Consider the following 23682-nt stretch of genomic DNA (forward strand, 5'->3'; position numbering starts at 1 on the left):
TCACGTCGACTGTATATAATGGATGAATAATTCAAATCGCGGGAAATGACAGCCACAGTTTGGATGCAGAATCCTGGAAACGTTCTGCACATGCGCCAAACATGATGCTTACGGCGCTGGTGGAGTGAGAGACGGTTCACTAGTTCAGCCCATGTTCAACCAGTGAACCGTCTCTCTCTCCACCAGCACCGTAAGCGTCATGTTTGGCGCATGAGCAGAACGTTTCCAGGATTCTGCATCCAAAATCTAGCCGTCACATTCTGTCATTTTTTCACCGTTGAATTATTCGTCCATTATATACGGTCGACGGCTAATCATCATTATGTGATTTTTCTAGTTATTCTTTAATATCAATAAATTACATAATTAATATTATTATTTGTCAAATGTGTGTATTTATTGGGTGCTATTAAATGACTTTATGAGTAGAGTTGATAGTATTTATTGAACCTCTCCACTAATCTGAGTTATCCATGTGGTAAAATAGGTATTACCTTATAATTCCCTATTCTACTTACAGATGAAAACTCTCTTTAGATGAGGAAAGTGGAGGTAGGGAGAAAAAAATGCAAACTTGTTAAGATAAAATACTCTTCTCAATGGCTTGTATTTTGACCACGTTACCGACGAGATGTGTTCTTTTTATACATGTTTGATTTTCCTAATTTTTATGAAATGAAGTTGTGATATTTTGAAGAAGAATAAAACTATGATTTGAATCGAGAATTTTAATTATTTTCAGAGTTTGTGATTTTTAAATATTATTTGAAGTGCTCATCAGGCTAATTATGGAAGCTTAAGTCACTGCACCGAGGGTGCTCGTATAGGCATGGCTCTGCCATGACCTAAGTAGCTGAGCAACAAACATCCCTTAAGATATACTATGATTATATGGCTTTAGTGTACATATATTTTGTATATTATGAAATAGTCAAATATGACTTCTACTAGCTTTTATTTTGCTTTTTAAATTGATATGATTCAATAATAAATCGAGTTTACTTTTTCAAATTTAGTGAGATGTCTTGATAAATGAGACCTTTTCTTTTTCTATCTCCGAATTACCAAGATTAATTGGTTCTTTAGTTTTATTCGTTTTTCTTCTGAGTTTGAATATTTGATTTTTCAAACCAAATTTATTCAGATGAGAACTTCAATCTCATCTCCCTCTTGGCTTTGTTTCCAAATTATTTTTAAGGAGAAGGATTTTTAGTTTCTTTTAATTGAGAATGATTATTGCTATTATCGAGAAGCTTATGTGGTGTGTTAGGGTTTATTATTTATTCCATCCTACATAAAATGATCCTACCTGCCTGTTGAGAAATTCTCCTTATGATACCTATTTTCCTACCTACTAAGTTTTGATACTAGTTCAGAAATGAAACTGACAACCTCGTGTCTCGAAATTTATTCTGTTCAAAAATTGTAACACACCACATCCAGGACAAAGGAATTATTCCTTCTCTAAGGTGGCTAAACCACCATAGAAAGGAATTAGAATTTTTTTGAGCAAAATGAACCAACTCAAGTGTTTTTTAAGGGTGATTTTAGGACTTTTTTTTAAAACGAAAAACGTATTTTATTGAGCAAAATGAACCAACTCAATTTTTTTTCAAGAACAGAAATAAATTTTCACAGCACATTTTTTACGTCAGCTCACGTTGATGGAAACCTTTAATAATGAAATAAACTCTTGATAAATTACTCGACGTTTTCTGCCAATACATAATGAAAACTTCATGGAAAAACAAGAAAAATATTTACGACACTCTTTAGAGCTTCTCACAACCCATTCGATGCTTTCACTCGAGACATTAAAATCCTAGACACCGATCGTTCGAGCAAAAAAAAACGATGACAGAGCAGCGCAGCGAACGTTCATTAATGAGAAAAATTAAGAAATAATTGAATTACCTGACCGCTGGCACTGCTAATACATCCCACTCTACAGACGTGTAAAATTCTTTCAGGTCAATACCCAATTCTACGACGTTGGTTCCTTGTACTTCGTCTACGTGTCGTAAGTCCACCTTTTAACAAATGAGAAAAATCACAATTTAATTCTATACGATATGACATCGACATCATTAAGTACTAATTATTATTTCTAATTTTCTACGGTCTGTGAAACTGGCGAATATCCACGATGCTGACTGGCGATCGCCAGGGGCTCCATGTTAAAACCAAAAATATATAATTTTCACTCTCTCTAACGTTTTTTTTTTTTGTTTTTTTTTTTTTTGGCAACAATTCTCACAAAATTCTCCTTTTTGCAAAAATTGTCAGAATTCTGATTTTTGCAAAAAATTGTAAAAAAAATCCTATCTTTTTAACAAAATTTCTAAGAATTCTCGTTTTTTAAAAAATTTTGAATTTTTACTTTTTTAAAAAATAATTGTCCAAATTTTTTGCCTTTTTGCCAGAAACTATCTTAACACTATTTTCTTTTGTTAAAGTCATCAGTTTCGTTTCTTTCTCGTCAGAAATTGCCAAAATCCTTACTTAACTGCCAAAAAATAGTCAAAAAGTCTCGATTTTTGATGAAAAAGTTTCAAATCGTTCAACTTTTCAAAATTGGATACATTTCAGTTCGTAATGTTCTGTCTGTTTTTGTGATTTTTTTCTATATTAAAAAAAAAAATGTATTGCTTTCATTTTTTCACTTTTTTGGCTAAGTACTTTTCAATTACTTTTTGGTTACTTTAAAAAACACCAAACCAACAAACCAAATCTAAACCCCTTCATGGGTGCAATAATCCTGCAATTATAAACACAAAAAAAAATTAATGACTTTGACTTAATATGAGTAGTACATCAATTTGCAAAATTATAATTTCATCTTGAAAATTCGTCATTTTATTCGACGAAATTGGTATTTTTTTCCTCAAACCAGTCAGAAAATCTCCAGTCAACACCCCCCCCCCTCAAAAAATTCCAGTTTTTTTTCTCACATTGACTCATTTTCGCAAAATTGAATAAAAAATTTAGAAAAGAAAAATTTTAGAACTCGCTTTCAAGTATCAACGGTAGGAGAAAAATTCTGTAGGGGAGGGGAGGGGAGAGGTAAATTTTGAGGGTCCATTCGGTGCATCCACCAGGGGCCTGCAATTGAGCCAATCCGCGCTCGAATTTACATGAAACCAAGACAACAGTGAAAAATCCACCAGCAGCAGTACACAAATTTAATAGACAGACGTGAACTCGTGCTCGTAAAAGAAGTACCTATCTGGTACGCAGATGGTAACCTAAAGAATGAAACTACGCCGTAGCGTAGTTAGATTTATTTAAGAAACTCGAACATCCACACCGAAAAAATACGAGCAAAAAAGCAGCGAGAAATATGAGATACGATTCTGTATGCTTAATAGTTTTAAAACGCTTACTACACGTAAACTATGCGTAAATCTTAACGTTTTCATTTTTTATCTTCTCTTTTCTTTTTTTTTGTTTTCCTTTTTTTTCTGTTATCGACTTTTTTACAATTTCAGTCTTAAAGATATAGAATTACAAAGTTGTTAGATAGTGCAGCGCCAGGAATAACACGGACACAGTGGCGAAAGATGGAGGGAAAAAAACAAGCGAAAAGCGAGGTAAGCGGCGATAATACGAGGAAGGCTGAGGATAGGCAGAGACCGGAGCAAAAAAAAAAAAGGACGACGTTTTACAACGTTATAAGTGTAGTAAGCGTATAGTGAGCGCGTATATATATAACGAAAATATAAATTTGATAAATGGCTTAATCTTTTACAATTCGTGTGAAAGCTACGCCGCTAAACGTAAACGAAAAACGAAACTCAAGCTCGGCTAGCGCCTTCATCTCCCTCTGCCTCGATTCCATATTTTCATGTTAACTTGCGAGAGACGTTCGCGTTCGGCTTGCCATTTTAAGCTGACAAGCTGACAGCGTATGCGATGCGATGTGGCAGTGTGGCATTTGTTCGTCTGTTTGGCCCAAGCAATCCTAACGTAGGTATTATCTATTCATAAAGAAACCACCGCAGCAACCAGAACAACAAAGTATAAAGCGAAGAAAAGTAAACCAGAGCGGAGCTGGCATCGTTAACGGACAGGGACAGGCACAGGGACATTGCTCCAGTATACAATGTATGAGCTTTATTCGCGTAGGTATGGATTAGTGTTGCTTTTGAATGTTCTATGCCGAGAGCTAACAATCATTTTCTCTTTCCCATTATTCTCTTTAAGGCCCAAAGGAAACCTCTAGGCGTGATTCCGGCAGCCGGTTCGGCATAGGGATGCTAGGGGTATGTCCCATGCTCAATGTGGTAAGCAGAGATGAGGGGGACATGCATTAGAAGTGTAAGGCTGAAATCTTCATAACCAAAATTTCAGCGGATCCGATCAATATCTCAATTTTTGACGAATTTTTTGAAACTAAAAATGGTGGTTAATTTTTTAAAATTTACACATGGATTCATATTTTTTTTTTGTTGAAATATGTATGTACTTATTAGAGAAGCATTTATTTTAAACTTTCGTTTTTTTTTGCAATCCTATCCTCTAAAATGGTTGTATTGTATTATAATTATGAGAAAAAAATCCAAATACTATTTTTTGATTTTTCCTCCAAAAAAACTGTGCCAGAAATCCGTTTCAGTTGAAAAAAAAAAAAATCAAAAAAACAGAAAAAAAATCATCTAAAAGTTTTCAATTTCAGAGTCAAAATTTACTCAAAAATCCACTCTGCAAGAAAAAACCTCTACTGGTTTCAAAAACTTCCCTCTGCCTCCAACTATTAAAGAGAAATCATGAAAAGATTCAGCAAAATCAAAATAAGAACCAGACACGTTTGGAAAATGATGAATGAAATTGCGTACATATTTACGGCGAACTGGTTAGGCAATTTTATTAACATGTATCTATACTACGGTTTGCTTGTAGATTTGAAGGCAAAACAACACCGAACTATTTTATCGATCGAGAATGATTTTGATTCATTTATTTCTTAATAATATGTAGTACTTTTTTTTGTGGGTGAAGTTTTTGAAAATTTTTGTAAAAAAGAGGACTTCTGTTTATCAAACTTTAAAACAACAAGAGGACTTTTTATGTAAGGCAAAAATTAATATGTACCATTGTACCTACTTTTTGGACGTAATCAGCACTCTGCGCCGATTTTGACAAGAAACGGAACTGTTGAGCAATTTTGGCAAAAGTGGAATCTTTTTGACAATTTTTGACAATTTTGACAAAAAAGTGCATTTTTGACAAAAAAGTGCGTTTTTGACAAAAAAGTGCATTTTTGACAAAAAAGTGCATTTTTGACAAAAAAGTGCATTTTTGACAAAAAAAGTGCATTTTTTGACAACTTTTGCAAAAATGCACATGGTTTAACAATTTGTGCTAAAAATGGACACTTTTTGACTATTTTGTCAAAAATTGATGTTTCTTGACATTCTTTCCAAAAATTGAGACTTTTTGACGGTTTTTTTTTCTCAAAAATTGATGCTTTTTGACAACTTTTTCAAAAATTGGACTTTCTAAACAATTTTTTTTTAATTTGAACTTTTTTGACAATTTTTTCGAAAATCAACACTTTCTGACAATTTTGACAAAATTGGGCATTTTTGGGACAATTTTGACAAAAATTTAAATTTTTTGACAAGTGCGCTGAAAATGGACACGTTTAGGCCAATTTACTAAAAATTGACGCTTTTTGATATTTTTTGACTATTTGCCCACAAAAACCTTTGAGACAATTTTTTTCAAAATTAACACTTTTGGACAACTTTTTCAAGAAATAGACCTTTTTGACAATTTTTTTTGAAAAATTAGCACATTTGGCAAATTTCAACAATCGCTCCAAAAAATGACTTTTTATGTTTTTTTCCAAAAATTGGGCTTTTTTGACAATTATTCCTAAAATCAACACTTTTTGACAACTTTGAGAAGATTGGGCATTTTTGGGGCAATTTTGACAAAAATGGAAATTTTTTGACAAGTGAGCTGAAAATGGACACGTTTTGACTGTTTTACACAAAGTTGACGCTTTTTGACATTTTTTGACTGTTTTTCCAAAAATTGACGCCCTTGAGACAATCTTTTCAATAATTGGACCTTTTTGACAATTTTTTCAAAAATAACATTTTTTGATAATTTTTTTTAAAAATAACATTTTTTGACAATTTTTTTAAAAATGAACAGTTTTTGACAATGTTGACAATCATTGCACCAAAAAAGGACACTTATATAGGTATTGACTTTTTTCAGAAATTGAAGTTCTTTGGAAATTTTCCCAAAAGTTAATCTCCCTTTAACAATTTTTTTCAAAATTAACAGTTTACAATGATTTTTACAAAATAGTCATTTTTCGTCAATTGCGCAAAAAAATGGACCCTTTTTGACATTTTTTCAACAACTTTTCATCAAAGTGACACCTTTTTGACAATGTTTTCCAATAATTGGCATTTTTGGACAATTTTTTCAATAATTGGACCTTTTTGACAATTTATCCAAAGATCAACATTTTTTGACAATTTTGACAAAAGTGGGACTTTTTGACAATTGTTCCAAAAATCAACACTTTTTGACAATTTTGATAAGATTGTGCAATTGTGGGGCAATTTTGACAAAAATGTAAATTTTTTGTCAAGTGCGTTGAATAAGTATGGGCACTTTTTGACTATTTTACTAAAAGTTGACTCTTTTGACATTTTTTGACTATTTTACCAAAATTGGGCATTTTTTGATATTTTTTCACTGCATCAATAGAGGAGAAGGAACAAGTATGGACCCAGGTACAAATATGGACCCCCCCCCATAGTTTAGTGTACAACCACTAGCGCTACGGTCATGCTGGGTACTAAAAATTATAGTAGTAGTGTAGTATCGATGATCCATGTACTTATTTCGGATCCATGCAAACTTGGGTGTCTCTCATCAGCAATTGTTTTTTTTGCGCATTTTTCTTCCCAATGGAAAATTTTACAAGTTTTTCATTCGGTAATTCATCAACTTCAAATAAAGTTTGGAAAAAAACGATTAGCGAAGTAAATAGCTTACAATGAGTACTTTCAAAATATACTTTCATATTTTGTCTTTACTTCAACTGATTTTCATAATTTTTTCATTTTTCATAAACTGCGCCGATTTTTTTCATGGGTATAAACATGGACCCCTAATTTTTTTTACCTAATTTTGATTCAATATTTTTTAGAATGTCGAGAAAAGTGTTATTAACAAAGAAGACAAGTCCAAAGTGTCGAAAATGGAACCATGATCATGTGGACGCTCTGATAATTCAAGTTTTTTTTTCACATTTTCAACGATTTGTTGATCGGTGACATCAACTTTGAAAATAACTCTGAAAATACAAACTACTTATGACAAATTCGATTTGACCCAGTGGCGTAGCCAGGATTTTCTCAAGGAGGGGGCCAAATCAGATTTTTAGGCATGAAAAATCGAAATGAGGGGTAATTTTCTGGACACTTATTGTGATGTGTGGTGATATCATGAAAATTAAGACAAAATTACTGCTCGAGCGAAGCGAGAGCGAAAATTTTTAGAAAAAATGGGTTCAAACAACAAAAAAACGTCAATTTTTGCACGTTTTCTTTCAAATTTTCACTCGCAAGGGGGGGCCATGGCTCCCTTCGCCCCCCCCTTGGCTACGCCACTGATTTGACCAATCGAGTTTGTCAAATATATTGGAACGTGTGTACCAGTTGAGAAAAATAGTACAGAAAATCTCCCTAGTAGTCTCAAGAAGTTAAATCTCATACCTATAAAAAAAATAAAAATGAATAAAATGTGAATTTTAGATCAATTTGAAACTGAAAACAGTTGGCTATAAAATCCGCAAACACGTTAAATTTCTGCAACTTATACACGATGCACAATTGCACATCCGTTCATTAGATAATGAGCTGATTTAAATTAACTTTTGCAATACGCGATACAACACGTTCGTACAAATATCTCGGCCACAAAAAGTGATTTACCTAAAGACAATTTTCTATCAAGATGCCTATAGTGAATTCTTGTTGCATCTGCTGCTCCTTGCGAACGGGCACAATTATCATTTTAATCTTCACTGTGCTGGTAAGTTGAAATAGGAATGTATCTACTATCTACCACTTCACGCCTGCAATATTTGCGCAAGTAAATCTAAAATTCATAACATTCGTTTACAGAGCATTGTATACATTTCAGCAGGAAGCAAATTGGGTAAATATCCAAGTTGCAAACATTAACTATGTAGTTAGTCGTTTTTTGTTTCTTTTTTCTCAACAGAGTAGAATAGGTAAGTAAGTACCATACATAATGTCAAAACCGGCCAAAGATGCTAGAAATTAATTGAACGCGCTGTAGGTACTCGTTGAGCTTTGTTGTGATTTTCATCGTGTTTCAATCAATTCATCAAAAACGCTTCGAATTTTGAAACATCTACGAGTAAATTTTCAAGATTTGCGACATTAAATGTAAACATTTTTAATTAATGAAAAAAATTCAACATTTTAGCGGCACGGCTTAGCATGGGATATATTACGAGTATAACGATAATAATCGCCGGGGCGTATGTGGTGTGCGCTTTGCTAGGAATTTTTGCTGTATGCGTGGTAGGCATCAAAAACTGAACATTACGAGGACTTTTTGGATTCGTTACAGCTGAAATAAGTAAATGAGCCTTTATTTTTACAGGAACTGGCGAAATTTCTAATACCGGTTTTAATAGGGCACGCTGTTATTTTGATCGTCTATGTAGAATTGACTGTGCTTATTTTGATCAACTGGTCAGCTGCGAAGCCCACTGATAAACCATTGGACTTGGGTAGTCACATAATCTCAACTAGTAAGTACTCGTAATTGAGTATTCAGTTCTATTTATTCTGATCAAGTATGTGATTACTAAATCATCATAAACACCAATAGTAGTATGAATTTAGGCCACGCGATAAAGTAGCATCTCTCCTCAAAGTATACTTTCACTGGTATCTGTGAACCCAGTGAAGTGCCCAGTAAGCATTGTAATGTCACTATGACATCATGCAATATCACCGCGGAGATATGTAATATTGCATTGTGATGTCTCTATGACTTACCTACTGGTGATGTAAAATTATGATGCTTATTTGAAAAAAAAAAATTGAATTAAAATGATAGAAATTTTAATTTAGCAAATTGAGAGTGATGTTGTAAAATGAAAAATTTAGTTTTCCCAAAAATGTTCTCTCCTCTCAACTCCTAAAGTTAGGAGTTGAGATTTGAGACTTACGAGATGACTCTGCCCGCAACCTAATGGTTGTCTTTGATCGGTATAGGTATTTTTGAGAGTGAAGGATCGTAAAAAGAAACCTCAGTAATAATTTGCAAAACTACGCAACGTTTCGTCTTGTAAATCTGCTCGGGTCGTAATTGTGTAGGTATAGCGATAGCCTAACGTTGTTTGTTTTTATTTTTCCAACAGTTATCCAATTTTATTTCTTCATCGTCTTATACAGTTATTATCAAGAATTGACTGGAAAAGGAGAGTAACCATCGGTTGTCTACGAGAAGAATATCGCCCAGTAGATGACACATGGTGTGATGAGTTTCATCGTGTGCATTACGTCTTAAATGCAGTTTTTCCAATTGATTTTCTATCTAACTTCTTATTCTTTCGAACAGTTCAATGACCTTTCGCAAAACGTACTGACATTCTCTCGACTTCGATGTGACTGAATTAGATTCGCTTTTGACGAGGACAATGTCGCGTACTCACTGCAACCAGCGTATCAATATATATATCGCCGAATGTTAGTTACTTACTTACTTACTGATAGAAATTATTTCAGAAACTATGATAGCTAAAAAGCTCAAACTTGGTGTGTGGAAAGGTGTGAATAACAGGATATCAGGAAAAATCTAAAAACTTTAAAAAGTTGATTAGGAAAGCTTCTAGAGCGAGTTGAAAGTTGAGAACTTATGCAGCCGAATCCAGTGAAGCAACGTTATCGAACGTTTAGGGATGTTTAACACGTCATCGCGTCCGTCATCATGCACTGAAACAGGTTTGGGTGGCGAGTCTTTTGTGGCGTTTTTCGCGAAATACCTGACAGTGGTATCTTACAACAATACAGAAACTCGCCTCTTCCTCTTCACCCTACATTTGAATCATTTCACAGTGCAATATTTTTTTTGCCTTTTTAAAACACTCCACAACAGACACATAACATGCGTCAATAGGATGAATAAGGCAATAAACACAGCCTTATTATACAGAATTTCTACAAAAACCAGATCACATGGGCCTACATACATCATTTGGTAGGGTAGGGGGAGGGAGGGAGGGAGGGGGTGAGTTAGGAAAGACATGAAGGATAGATGGAGATAAATTATGTGGAAATAGATTTTCAGTTAACACGCAAAAAAAATCATTAAAGGGTATCCCTGTTGTGATAAGTGAATAATTCTGTGATGGGATATCCTGGGAAGTTGTGAAATAGGAAAAAGCATAAGAAATTTAAAGATTTTCAAAATGTGAAAAAATGAAGGAAATTTTGGAATTTTACCCAAAAAATTGAAAAAGTGAAGCCCAGATTTTAAAAATATTCATAAGTTCAAGATGTGGTAACTAAGGTTGGATAAAAATTGGGATTTTTTGGGACAAGGGATAATGGTTTCTTAGGAGTAAAATTTAAATAGGAATACTAGTATGGATTCGTAAGAGAAGATAGGTAAATGGAATGGATGAGACTTTGGGAAATAGGATTGAAGTGTAGGAATTAAAAACCTCCTAGCAACCACATAACTAACTATGGTAATCAGATTCCATTCAAAATAAAATAATCTTCTTTACATGATAAATAAATGATTTTGTACCAGTAACCAAGAAGTTACGAGCATAGCTCGTGAGTAAATTTATTTCAAAGATACATACACCGTATGATTCATTATTTCGTGTAGTTCCAAATTGGGTTCAAAAAGGATCTCTCAATCGAGATATATCATTAAATTTAGTAGGTAGGTAAACTACCTTTCACGATTCATAATGGAACCATATCGAGGAAATTAAACTATTAAAAAGTCTTCAATTAGACTATCTCATATTTACAGTTAGGTATTTCAAGTGGTAATTTAATTATTACATATCTAACCTAAATTAGGGGATTCTTTACTTCTCACCACATATCGATCACCTGCACCTCTGTGCTCTGGCTTTTAACCCTTTGGCAACCTATTACGTTTTTTTCGAATTTTTAATTTTTTTTTCAAGAAAACAATTGCTAGTACTCTCCTAAACGCATTTGAGCTGTCGGAGAATTTTTTACTCCTCTCCTTGGAGCTCCACTGGCCACCCGAAATTTGAAAAATTTGGGATGACGTATGTCCCACTGGTATTTTATGAATTGTTAGTGGGACGTATACGTCCCACTGGTTGTGAAATGAAACTTGAAAAATTACGCCATGTATCGGGATATTTGTAAACTAGGATGAACTAAAGTAGGTATGATTCTGGTCTGGCAGTGGAACTGCTCTACCAGTGGGACCAAATTACATTGCCTTAACGCTTACAAGCTGGAACTGCGGGATTTTTTGTTATGGTCACTGGGATCTATATGTCCCGGTGGTTGCGAAAGGGTTAAGCAGCCATCTCAGGAACAACCATATCGAAGAGAGAATATTCACGAATCACCGTCACGATATATCGAATAAAGTTCAAGACAAATCTTTCAAATCATTGTAATGTCGAGATAAACTTTCACATTACACAAAACATTATGGTAAATCAAAATACTTTCATATTATATCAAAAATCACAATGAACGCACAAAACATACATCTACATCTTTCAATCATAAATCATAAGTTAGTTGATCCGTTTTCTAACGTATTTTAATTTCAAAAAGAATCAAACAGAATCAACTAACGAGCTCTAGTATCGTTTTCCTTAACTCATTGGAATCCTATATAGGTAGTTAGATAGGTATCTATACCACAAAGAAAAGGTATGTGAAACAAATTAATAAATCGCAGGATATCTTTTGGAGGACCAAAAAAAAAAAATGAAGAGTTCAACAAATTTCGCCCATCGTCCACCCCTTTCACGCCCCCTTTGAGTGAAAATCGTGTTTTTCTTGCAAAACAATTTTTAAACTTCATGTGGTGTATAGAAGTACAGAAGGTGAATCTGTTAGATTTTTTTTTTTAATTGCATGGACTGTATGCTAGCCAAAAAGTTCAGAAGGTAATAATTTCAAACTGCTATTACTTTAAACCTAAAAGTAGTGCTATGTAAATTTTTTGGGAAAATTATTATAGTCTGTTCACCAAAAGAAGGGACCGAGTCTAAACGGAAAGTTTTGTATTTTCAGCCAAATATTCGCGTTGCAATTTTCACTGAAAACTGAGGGTACGCTTACTTTAAAGTACAAAACACATTATCATGTTACATAAATCGAAAAAGTATGTAGAATGAAGTACAAATTCTGATCTGGAATGAAATGAAATATTGAATAGAGGTATTTAGTTGAAATTAAATAGGAAAATTAACGTGGAAATGAAATTCAGTATTGAAAATTTGAATACTCTCTTGCTGTTCATTCTAAGCGTACCTCGAATTCTCAATGATGGCCTCAACCGCAGCGCAAATATTTGGCCGCAAACAGAAACTTTTTTGTTCAGCTCGGTCCCTTCTTTTGGTGAACAGACTATACTCTCAAACCAAAGTAGGTAGTAGGTACATAGATTTTTTTCAAATTTTTTGAAGTGATGGACATGGACCCGGGTTAAAAATCCAAAAAACTTACTTCTTGAGGGTTCTTTCATACATTTTTGAGCTTCTTCCAACAATGATTGTATGAAAACAAGAGCAAGAGGCTTGAGTAATGTGAAGATCAGGCAAGTGGCCCGAGCGAAGCGAGGGCGCGAGCTGTTGAGCGAAAGGATGGGGCAAAGACCGAGCGAAGCGAGGCCGCGAGCCGGGGGTTGGATTCGCGGAGTATTTTGTATCTACTAAAAACACCTTTGAGACAATATTTTCAATAATTGCACCTTTCTTTAACAATTTTTCAAAAATTAACACTTTTGACAAATTTTTATAATTGCTCCAAAAATAAATTACGCTTCGTGACAACTGTTTCCAAAAATTTGCATTTTTTAACAATTTTTCCAATATTGACACTTTTTGAAAACTTTTCCAAAAATTGGAATTTTTCAACAATTTTAAATTTGAACATCTTTGACAATTTTTCCGTAAAGTAACACATTTTATTACAATTTTGATAAAATTGGGTATTTTTGGGACAATTTTGACAAAAATGGAAATTTTTTCACAAGTGCTGTCGTATAAGGATGCCTAAATTAAAATCGTTAGGCAATTATACTGGCATAAATTTGATGAACCCTTTCAAGGTTAAAATCATAGGTGGGAAAATTGATAACTTATGACGCTAGGTAGTGACCTATCTAACGTCAGTATGTTTTTGGAATTCGAGTATTAGAACGTGTGTTCGTTCGAGTATTTTTATCTTTTGATAATGTGATTTTTGTTAACATTCTAATTTCAATTAAATGGTGTAATATTCCGGTACGCGAGTTCGAATTATTTTCAAATGACTATTTTACATCTTTAATACTTGAATATTTACCAAATGGAGTAAGTCTTTTGATTCGAGCATACTGGCTAGGCTGAGGTAACTCCTCATGCCGTAGTTCCGGGCAGTATCTAAGGTCTTTCTCAAGCTAGGCTACAAGATAATTCAGCAACAAATTTTAGTAGCAACTTAGAAATTGAATGATCAAGGAGATGGTCTCTTTTTAAGTCGTTAATTTAGATAATCCAGTGAAGGATTTAATAGCCTAGTTTTTCCAATTAAATAATCTAGCTAAAGATTTCATAGTATAACCATCTGATTTTATTCCTCTGGAATTAAAATGTATGTAATTTTCTAATTACTAATTCGAGTTTAAAACTAGGACATTGTCCAACCCTTTGACTATATATACATGGACTGCTATCTTCATTGTCACCGATGAAGCCGAAGTAATAGAGGTACTTAATCAGGAGCATCGGGAATTTTCATGCGCGCGCAGGAATCCGAACCACGCTCACACCTTCCAATCACCAGCGACGGACACCCTCCTTCGTTCCAACAACTGCACTGCCCGTTGCAACGAAATCTTGCGCATGCTCAGAGCCCATGTCCCGATTAAGTACCTCTATTGCTTTGGCTTCACGATTCCCATTCAACAACAATAGGAGATAGCAGTCCATGTATAATATAGTCAAAGGTCCAACCATGGTTTTTGTGATCGTAGACTCTGTCTACTGTGTAAATAGTTATTTTCCCCCTTTTTGATCAGAAATTACTCGGAAGCTCTCTTCTTCTAATTCGAGCATTAATTTATGTTGATATAGGTAGGTTCTCTTTTCCTATACAAACCCACTCCATTTATCCTCATTATAAAATTCCTATACCTATTTCCGCTCACTCTCACTAACTTTCCCTAGTCTAAAAATTTTCCCAAAAATAAAGCAATCTATATCACAGTGCGCTGAAAATAGACATGTTTTGACTATTTTACTAAAAGTTGACGCTTTTGGACATAGTTTAACGGTTTTTCCAAAAATTGACACCTTGAGACAATTTTTTCAAACATTAACAGTTTTTGACAATGTTGACAATTTATTATTGCGCCAAAAAAGAACACTTAAGTATTGACTTTTTTCAAAAATTGACGCTCTTTGGAAATTTTTCCAAAAGTTAATCTCATTTTAACAATTTTTTGCAAAATTAACAGTTTACAACAATTTTACAAAAATTGACATTTTTTGACAATTGCGCCAAAAACGGACCCTTTTTGACATTTTTGACAATTTTTCCACAAAGTGACACATTTTTGATAATTTTTTCCAATAATTGTGATTTTTCGACAATTCTCTCAATAATTTGACCTTTTTGACAATTTTTCCAAAAATCAACATTTTTCGACATTTTTGACAAAAATGGACACTTCTGGACAATTACGCTGAAAATGGACACCTCCTAAATATTTTAACAAAAATTGACACTTTTTGACTAGAGAAAATTTGGCAAAAAAATCAGAATAATATAAATTAGTTCACAGGCTAAAAAACAGGATTTTTCTTTGACAATTTAGGAACAAAAAAGAGAACTTTTTTCAAGTAGATGGCAAAATGAAACTATATGGACTTACAACTTTCAAGAATTACCGATACTTCGAAAATAGGAATTCTCAGGGAAGGGTGCATACACTTCTCAATTTTGGAGCAAGATGGAAAAAATGACCAAATCATCCGATATACATCGAATACTATAAAATGTTTTCAGATATGCTAAACTTATTTTTGATAGGCCAATGCTTTGAAAGAAAAATATAATCATGTTGAATGGTGTAATGCACCAAATGATAATTATGTTTTTAATATGTAGGTAGATATATATTTTTCAATCTGGCCTCTTTTTGTCCCCTCTTCACCTCACCAGATCTTCCACCTGATGTTTTCGACAAGAACAAAAAATTGATTTACGAACTTTTGTTGCATTAATACTCAAAAACCATCGTTTTTTCCTCCCTAGCCGCCAAAAAAGGACAGTGATTCTCAGTTTTTCCTTCAAATTTTTAAAAAATTGAGGTATCGAGAGATATGCCATCGATTATGGCTTTCAGTGCCCAGCATGGTTCCACCCACTTAGGACTTTTAAAACACGTAAACATAATTGTATTACAAGGTAGGTATACGTAGAATATATACTTGATAACATCTTACTTGAAATCCGTCGTAGGTCCATGATCCAAATTTCATAACGCACGTTTGCTCGTCGAATGGAAAATATTCGACATCGATTTCGCACGAAGATTTATATATAGCAGGCGGTTTCCATTCTACGCGACCGGTGTAATTTAAAGTAGCTTTGGTTTCCAGCGTTACCTCGAAATTACCGTCAGCGCTATAAATATTCAAGCGTCAAGTTAAATGAAAATTCCATTCAAATGCATCCCCATATTCCCCTACTAACACTACTTTTACCACTACGTATTCTAGTAACTAGGAAAAGTACTGAACTATCGACTGTCGTGACAAACGTTCTCAACCCTAGCGTTCCACCAACGCACGACGACGTGCACAATATTAGTGTGCGATCAACATACGAGTATGTACATGTATATGTAGAGAGCTCACATCATAGCCTACACGTGAGCTCACAACCCGTTCACATGTACGAGTGAAATCGGCCCGAGGCACGTACGTAATTTTATCTACATTAGGAAAGGTTTTGCTGCGAAACTTTGATAATTCAATTTGCAGTTTGTTGAAACATAACTTTCGGTATAAGCATCAGAAACACTACACGTATTTAATCATAATCAGAAATGCTCTTGGCACAGAAATCATACGATAGAAAATGGAAAATAATGCCTTTAGACTTTTCAAAACAGAAAAATTAGCCAATTGAGCAAATGTTCGTAAAATGTCATCATTTTCCAAAGACTCTGTTCACATTATCAGAACCCTACCCACTCCCAAATCACATCACAACCAAATCCTCGACTCCACATTTGACCATCATGCCATCCCATTCAAAATTCACAACCGCTAATCCTCTCTATTGTAATCCCCTATAAAAACATCACCTCCATTATAATCTGAATATTCATATTGCCATTCTCCAACATCGCCATTTCCAAAGTCGATCGACTTATCGATAATATTTTCCACATTTTGTTGCAAATATTTCTCGCCGAAATAAAATCCAACCCAATACGTACCTACATAATACCCAAAGTTGCATAAGTTATCCACATTTTTGTGTTTTCCATTTACCCCCCTCCTGTTTTCTCACTGTACGTTCACTCTACTACGAGTCGAGTAGGTACAACATTTCACAATATATACGAGTATATAATCCTCGTTACGTCCGCTTAGCTTTTGTTTCGACGTTTATTTTTCATTTGTTTTTCACGCTGATGTTAGTATTATTAATAAAGCATGTACTCGCATTCGTACGCGACATTACTATACGCTACGTTAAAAATTCCATTTCAAATTTAAATAAACATAATCAACTATCCATTTAGAACTGACACGTATGTTGTATGCATCGAAACAAAAGCTGCGAGTAAGCAGCTTTATGCATGTATTACGCAAATTGTATGAGTTTACATTACACAAAGTGTACAGGTATCTACGTATGTACTACAGAAGTGAAATCATTCAGCAGAAAAATAATAGAATAATTTTAAATGTAATTAGGTATGCGAGTATTTTTTTTCATGTTTTTATAGGTCAATTTATGTACTCAGCAATCGAGATGGAGCTGGAGAACTTGTTTGCTACGACAGCCTTTACACTTTGTACAGAGGCTACAAGGTAATTGAGGTGGTCATATCCAAAAAATAAGTACATTTTCGAATACAGTATGCTCGAAGATCTCACTAACATGCATCACACGCTATTCAATTTTTTTTTGAATTTTGAATTTTAGCCATGTTTGGGACATGATTAGAAGAGAAGGGGTTGGTCTAATCGAAAAAATGAGTAAATATTTGAACTCAGCGCCTTCGAAATAGTAACAATCGATATGTCACATCACTTTTAAAAATTTTAAATGTCATCCAAAATTATGGACCCTCGTACGCTCCCCTCCCCCTTTGGGGGTGTTGAGATGCCATTTTTAAAATCAGTTCATAGGCAAAATGATTAAAAGTGTCCAAACTGAAATTTATACAAATTTTTAAATGACAGACTTCAAGTTTTGTCTTCCTCTTAAAAAGATGAGCTTTCACAATGAAAGTTGAACTTTCATATTTTCTGATTTTGAATATTGATTTCGGATACGCGATCTATACTCCTTTTTTCTTGAAAAAAAAAAATCGCCAACACATTTAACAGAACTTTGATTGGTCTCAAGATATAGGTACTCAATCCGCCAAACTACGAGATTCTCTACCAACATTCCTTGGGGGGAGGGGGAGGGGGAGGTCCAAGATGACGTTGGTATTTCATCGGTTCATTACATAGAAAAAAATCTATCCAAATCAGAATACCAGACTTCATTTTTGGGTTCAACTGAAAATAAATGAGTCATGAAGAATGAATTTCGCGTATTTGCGGCAAACTGGTTAGGCAATTATATTAACATCTTTGAAATACACAGTTTGCGTGTAGATTTGAAGGCGAAACAACACCCAACGATTATGGGAATTGGCCGGGTACAATTTAGATCCGAAAGCATTAATTTTTTATGCGGAAATTGTAGATAATAAATAAATTAGCAAAATGCAAGACATTGAAAATTTTTGCAAAAAGAACTTTTTTGGAATAATCAGCAAAAAGTGAGAATTTTTACAAATGTTTGACAAACAAGGTAGTCCGGCATATGACAATAGGAGTAATTGCACCCCCCCCCTCCGCCGGTCCTCCAGGACAACATTTTTCTTAAAGGGGACATCCAAAGGAACATTTTAAAGCAAACTTGCCCAATAAAAGTTGGCCTTACTTACAAAATGGCGGCCATTTTGATTGACAGGTCAGCCGAAATCGCAGATTTTGCGTTTCAACATAGGACTTGCACGAAATTTTTCAAACCTTACAAACATAGATCGAAAGATCATGCTAAAATTTATCACCTGTCAAAATTTCAAGTGCTAAAGTGCGTTTTTCGATTTTTGGTGAATTTTTGAAAATCCAATTTAGGTCAAAAATGAGGGGAAAAATCAAAATTTTACCAAATTGACCGAGAAAGCTGAAATTCTGGATATACCCTATTTTCGACATGCAAAATCGATTGGAAACCGTTTCAACCCGTTTCGAGCGATTCTGGAGCCTCCAGCAGATTTTTGAAACTTAAATTTTTACAAAATTTCTTCAAAATGGAGATGGAAAGCTGAAATTTATTCTAAAAACTAATTTCAATATGCTACGAAGTACTGCAGGTGAATTTCAAGTCGTTTTGGAGCCTCTAGCGACTTTTTGAAAATTCCTGAAGCCTCCAGCAGATTTTTGAAACATTAAATTTTCACAAAATTTCATCAAAATGGAGATGGAAAGGTGAAATTTACTCTACACTCCAATTTTAACACCCTCTGAAGACGACTTCAGGTGGGTTCAAGTCATTTTAGAGCCTCCAGCGACTTTTTTGAAAATTACTGGAGCCTCCAGCAGATTTTTGAAACTTGAAATTCTCACAACATTAATTTATCAAATGGAGTTGGCAAGCTGAAATTTACTTTGCAGACTACATGGTGGTTTCAAATGGTTTTGAAGCTTCTAGCTACTTTTAAGACATTTTAATTTTCCAAAGAAAGCCATACAACCTTTCAAAAAGTCGCTGGAGGCTCCAAAACGACTTGAAATCCACCAGCAGTCAACTTCGTAGCGTTTTGAAATTAGTTTGCAGAATAAATTTCGATTCTCCATCTCAGTTTGATGAAATTTTGGAGAAATTTCAAGTTTAAAAAATCTACTGGAGGCTCCAGTAATTTTAAAAAAAGTCGCCGGAGGCTCTAAAATGACTTGAACCCACCTGAAGTATCTTCAGAGGGTGTTAAAATTGGAATGTAGAGTAAGTTTCAGCTTTCCATCTCCATTTTGATGAAATTTTGTGAAAATTTAAAGTTTCAAAAATCTGCTGGAGGCTCCAGAATTGCTCAAAACGAGTTGAAACCGTTTCCAATTGATTTGGCATGTCAAAAATAGGGTATATCCCAAATTTCAGCTTTCTTGGTCAATTTGGTAAAATTTTGATTTTTTCCCTCATTTTTGACCTAAATTGGATTTTCAAAAATTCACAAAAAATCGAAAAACGCACTTTAGCACTTGAAATTTTGACAGGTGATAAATTTTTGCATGATCTTTCGATCTATGTTTGTAAGGTTTGAAAAATTTCGTGCAAGTCCTATGTTGTAACGCAAAATCTGCGATTTCGGCTGACCTGTCAATCAAAATGGCCGCCATTTTGTAAGTAAGGGCAACTTTTTTTGGGCAAGTTTGCTTTTAAATGTTCCTTTGGAATGCCTCCTTTAAGAAAAATATTGTCCCGGTGGATCGGCGGGGAAGGGATGCAATTACTCCTATTGTCATTTGCCGGACTACCTTCTTTGTCAAAAATTTCTAGAAATTATCATGTTTTGCTGATTATTCCTAAAAAGTCCTTTTGGCGAAAATTCTCAAAGTCTTGCATTATGCAAATTTATTTATTATCACAATTTCCGCATAAAAATGATTGCTTTCGGATCTAAATTGTACCCGGCCAATTCCCATAATCGTTTGGGTGTTGTTTCGCCTTCAAATCTAAACGCAAACTGTGTATTTCAAGGATGTTAATAAAATTGCCTAACCAGTTTGCCGCAAATACGCGAAATTCATTCTTCATGACTCATTCCAGTATTCTGATTTGGATATATGCCGGACTAAGGGAGACTCTTGGGTAATTTTTGAAACTGATTGTTTGCAATGGCTCAGGTAACAGGTTATTTAGCAAGAATCGAAAAAGCGATATCTTTTGCAATTTTTGTCAAGAAAATTTGGTCTATGTCGTAATTTTTTGCTAAAAAACGGGGCGTTTGGTAATTTTTGGGAAAAAAATCAATTTTGGGGAAAAAGTGAGATTTTTTTGCATTTTTGACAATTTTTGGCAAAAATGCGAGACTTTTGGATAAGTTTTGGAGAAAAACAAGACTTGTTGAAATTTTTTGCAAAGAATCAGAAGTTTTTTGCCAACTTGAAAAAAAAGTGAAATTTGTTACAATTTTCGACAGAATGTAAGCCTTTGGCAATTTATCGAAAATTTTGTAAAAAAAAAAAACAAAAAAACACGAGTACGAGCACTGTAGATACGACTGGAGGTTTCAGAACAACTCAAAGTCTCCTCCAATCGACTCATCACGGTGTAGATTGAGTTATACGTAGGTACATGTAAAAAAATTATTTTAGTTTGGCTTTCATACTTCATTTGGTAAATTTTTTTGAAAATTTATTCAAGTTACAAAAATCTGCCTATGGCTGTAGAGCTGCTCAAAACGAATCTAGGTAAATCACTTCCATGATTTTCAATCGATTTGAGGGATGGGAAGATGAATGTCAATAATTATAGCTTCCTCGGTTGATTTCGTAAAATTTTGATTTTTCCACAATTTTTGGCCCTGAGATTTCAAAAATTCTCTAGAAAATGTGGCTATCTGTCCAGAAATGAAACATTTTCAAAAAATATGTACAGATAATTTCTCATTTTTTTGATTGATTTTTTTCGACTTTTAAGAGCTTTGTAGAGAAACAACATTTGGGAGACCGTGGGAAGGATTTTTTTGAAAAAGTGCCAATTTAGAAATATTCTTACCCATAAATGAAAAATGTTGAATTCATATTTTTTAATTTTTTCTTAATTGGGGGGGGGGGAGCTCCACGCAAGAAAGTCAACATCATTTGAGGGTGCAACAAAGGTTTTTTCGTGAAAAGAGGATAATGTAGAACAATTCTCATGTAGAAATGAGATACATATTTGAGAGAAATTGTCCCTGATTTGGAGTCATCATGTATTCTCATGGCCCAGAAGCAAAAAATTTTCATAAAATTGAATTTTCTTTTGATTTTTTTTTTTGCAAATAGAAGAAAAATACGAAAAAAAAGAATTATTTTCTCACCCGAAGTAACAACTTGTGAGGGGGAGGGGGGTATGGAGGAGGAAAATTCCAACTTTGCAAAGTATATAAAATATGCAAGAATTAGAAAATAAATTGAACGTACTTGTTGTATAAAACGATATCCGGCCTCCAGATATGATCTGATGGAACATGTAGTCCTTCAACACCACCGTATTCTTTCGGATCCCAAGTCAATTTATAATCGTACCACGACTGAAAATGAAAAATACCAGTAAATTACCACTAATTGAAAAAACAATCGAAATTTTTAAATTTTTAGACCAATAACACAGTAGGAAAAATTCGTAGGAATTGTATCAGTCAATGTATCGCATATTATAGTTGAATTCAAATTCACACTCTAGCTAGACAACGATTTCGCATTTTCTAACATGTCACTTCTCCTTGTCACCATTTTCTCTCAGTTCGCTCTTTTTTTTAGCAGCAGGCGTGTTAAAAGGAAAACAACTTATTTCGCTGCTGAAGACTGGCATTTGAGGGAAAAAAGTATCCTTTATTCCGTATAGCTAATATCTCGTACTAGGGACAAAGTTTTTTTTTTCTTTTATATCAATGTGTATGTACATTGTAGAAGAGTATACGTATATATGATTTTGCGTAGATGAAGACGATGAAGAAGGTAGATGGCGGCGATGTTTTTGTAGACGATATATATATACGAATATGAGGCTTGTTGGTACGTACTACTAGTATTATTAATGCGGTATTGAGAAGGTCGAGAAAGCGGAGCGGTAAGTTTGGCAGTAATGCAAAGAGTTCTACAACAAATGAACGGGAAATGTAGTACATAAAATAGATTTTAACAGCGACGCTGGCACAAACGCTAAAAGACGAGGTCCCGCCGCACGTATAAAGTTAATCCGCTGCGCCTGGCTGCTCCGCCCTGCGCCCCTGCCCCCCTATACCAGCGGCATCCAGCAGCAGATAAATATTTCCCGTCAAATTGGGTCATTGTCGACATACATTAAAACGTTACTCGCAAAATGTACTCGTACTTACACATATACGAGATATACGTTACCAGTACTAGAATATCGCGCGCGTATATATATATGGAGAAATTTATTTAATATTTTATTTGTAGCCGCAGCTCGTACGTCTTATTTAACGCAACTTTTTGGCTCGTAATCCGCCTGCTGCCTGCGAGCTCCCGGCTCCCGACTCCCTGCTCTTGCAACTTTTACTTTATTCGGCTCGACTCGTGAGAAACCTTTAATTTACTCGCCTACCTGTCTACCTGTATACATTTTATATCAGGTACGTACATATATAGACGTAGGAGCATACTGTATACTACGACGTAGGTACCACAAATAATATAATTTAGGTACATTTAACCAGCGCTCCAATCCATCGACACAACGCCACGCCAGCCATGCCACGAAGGCGGATATGTAAGGATAGGCATAGGCCGTACACCAGCAGCGCGAATACACGTCAATTAATATAATTTATCTACCTATACTTTTATTGCACCTCTCCGCTGACTTCTTCTAGCTCGTCGCTCAGATAAATTATTACTCGGTTAGCTATTTCGCAACTTTCTTGAAAATGAATTCCTTAAGAGTTGAGTACACGCGATGCGGACCAAAGTTTCATCTTATATATACCTAACTGGGTACTTTTCATCTTCATTTATCCAAACCCATACGGCAATTAACTATATTCGCAGTCATCTATGTACCTATATAAATGTATACTCGTACTTAGCCGAATTCATATTGCGCTATTTTAGCCAAGGACTTTATTTTAACGCTTAGCTTTACTAAGCATAGATGCTCGCTTGGCTATATAAAAGTTCCGCATCATTGGCTTAGCAATGCAGTAAGTTGAATTAGGTGCGTGTCGAGTTTGATCGGTTCACTAATCTGAAGGGAAGTTTTTACTGATTTATTCGATACTGGTTGATTTAAATAGAAATTTTGACGAGATTATCTGATTCAATAAATGAAAAATTTGACTGATTTGCTAGTTTGATCTACCTACTAAAAGTTGATACTAATTACTAAACGATCACTCGATAAGAATCCGTACACGAATCACAACTGAACTAAA

The 23682-nt window shown here is 34.4% G+C and overlaps 1 protein-coding gene across 1 annotated transcript in view; it reads right to left on the reverse strand.

Moving 5' to 3' along the window:
* The window catches only part of LOC135844230 (acetylcholine receptor subunit alpha-like), a 190347-nt gene that overhangs the window by 44752 nt on the left and 121913 nt on the right, over positions 1-23682 (reverse strand). Inside the window, exons 5-7 of the mRNA XM_065362381.1 lie at positions 21710-21819; positions 15734-15914; positions 1915-2030 (exon numbers count right to left, since the gene is read on the reverse strand). Of these exons, the coding sequence (XP_065218453.1) occupies positions 1915-2030; positions 15734-15914; positions 21710-21819 (407 nt within the window). The remainder of the gene's footprint in view (positions 1-1914; positions 2031-15733; positions 15915-21709; positions 21820-23682) is intronic.

Source organism: Planococcus citri, chromosome 1, assembly GCF_950023065.1.
Source record: "Planococcus citri chromosome 1, ihPlaCitr1.1, whole genome shotgun sequence".
Classification (NCBI taxonomy): domain Eukaryota; kingdom Metazoa; phylum Arthropoda; class Insecta; order Hemiptera; family Pseudococcidae; genus Planococcus; species Planococcus citri.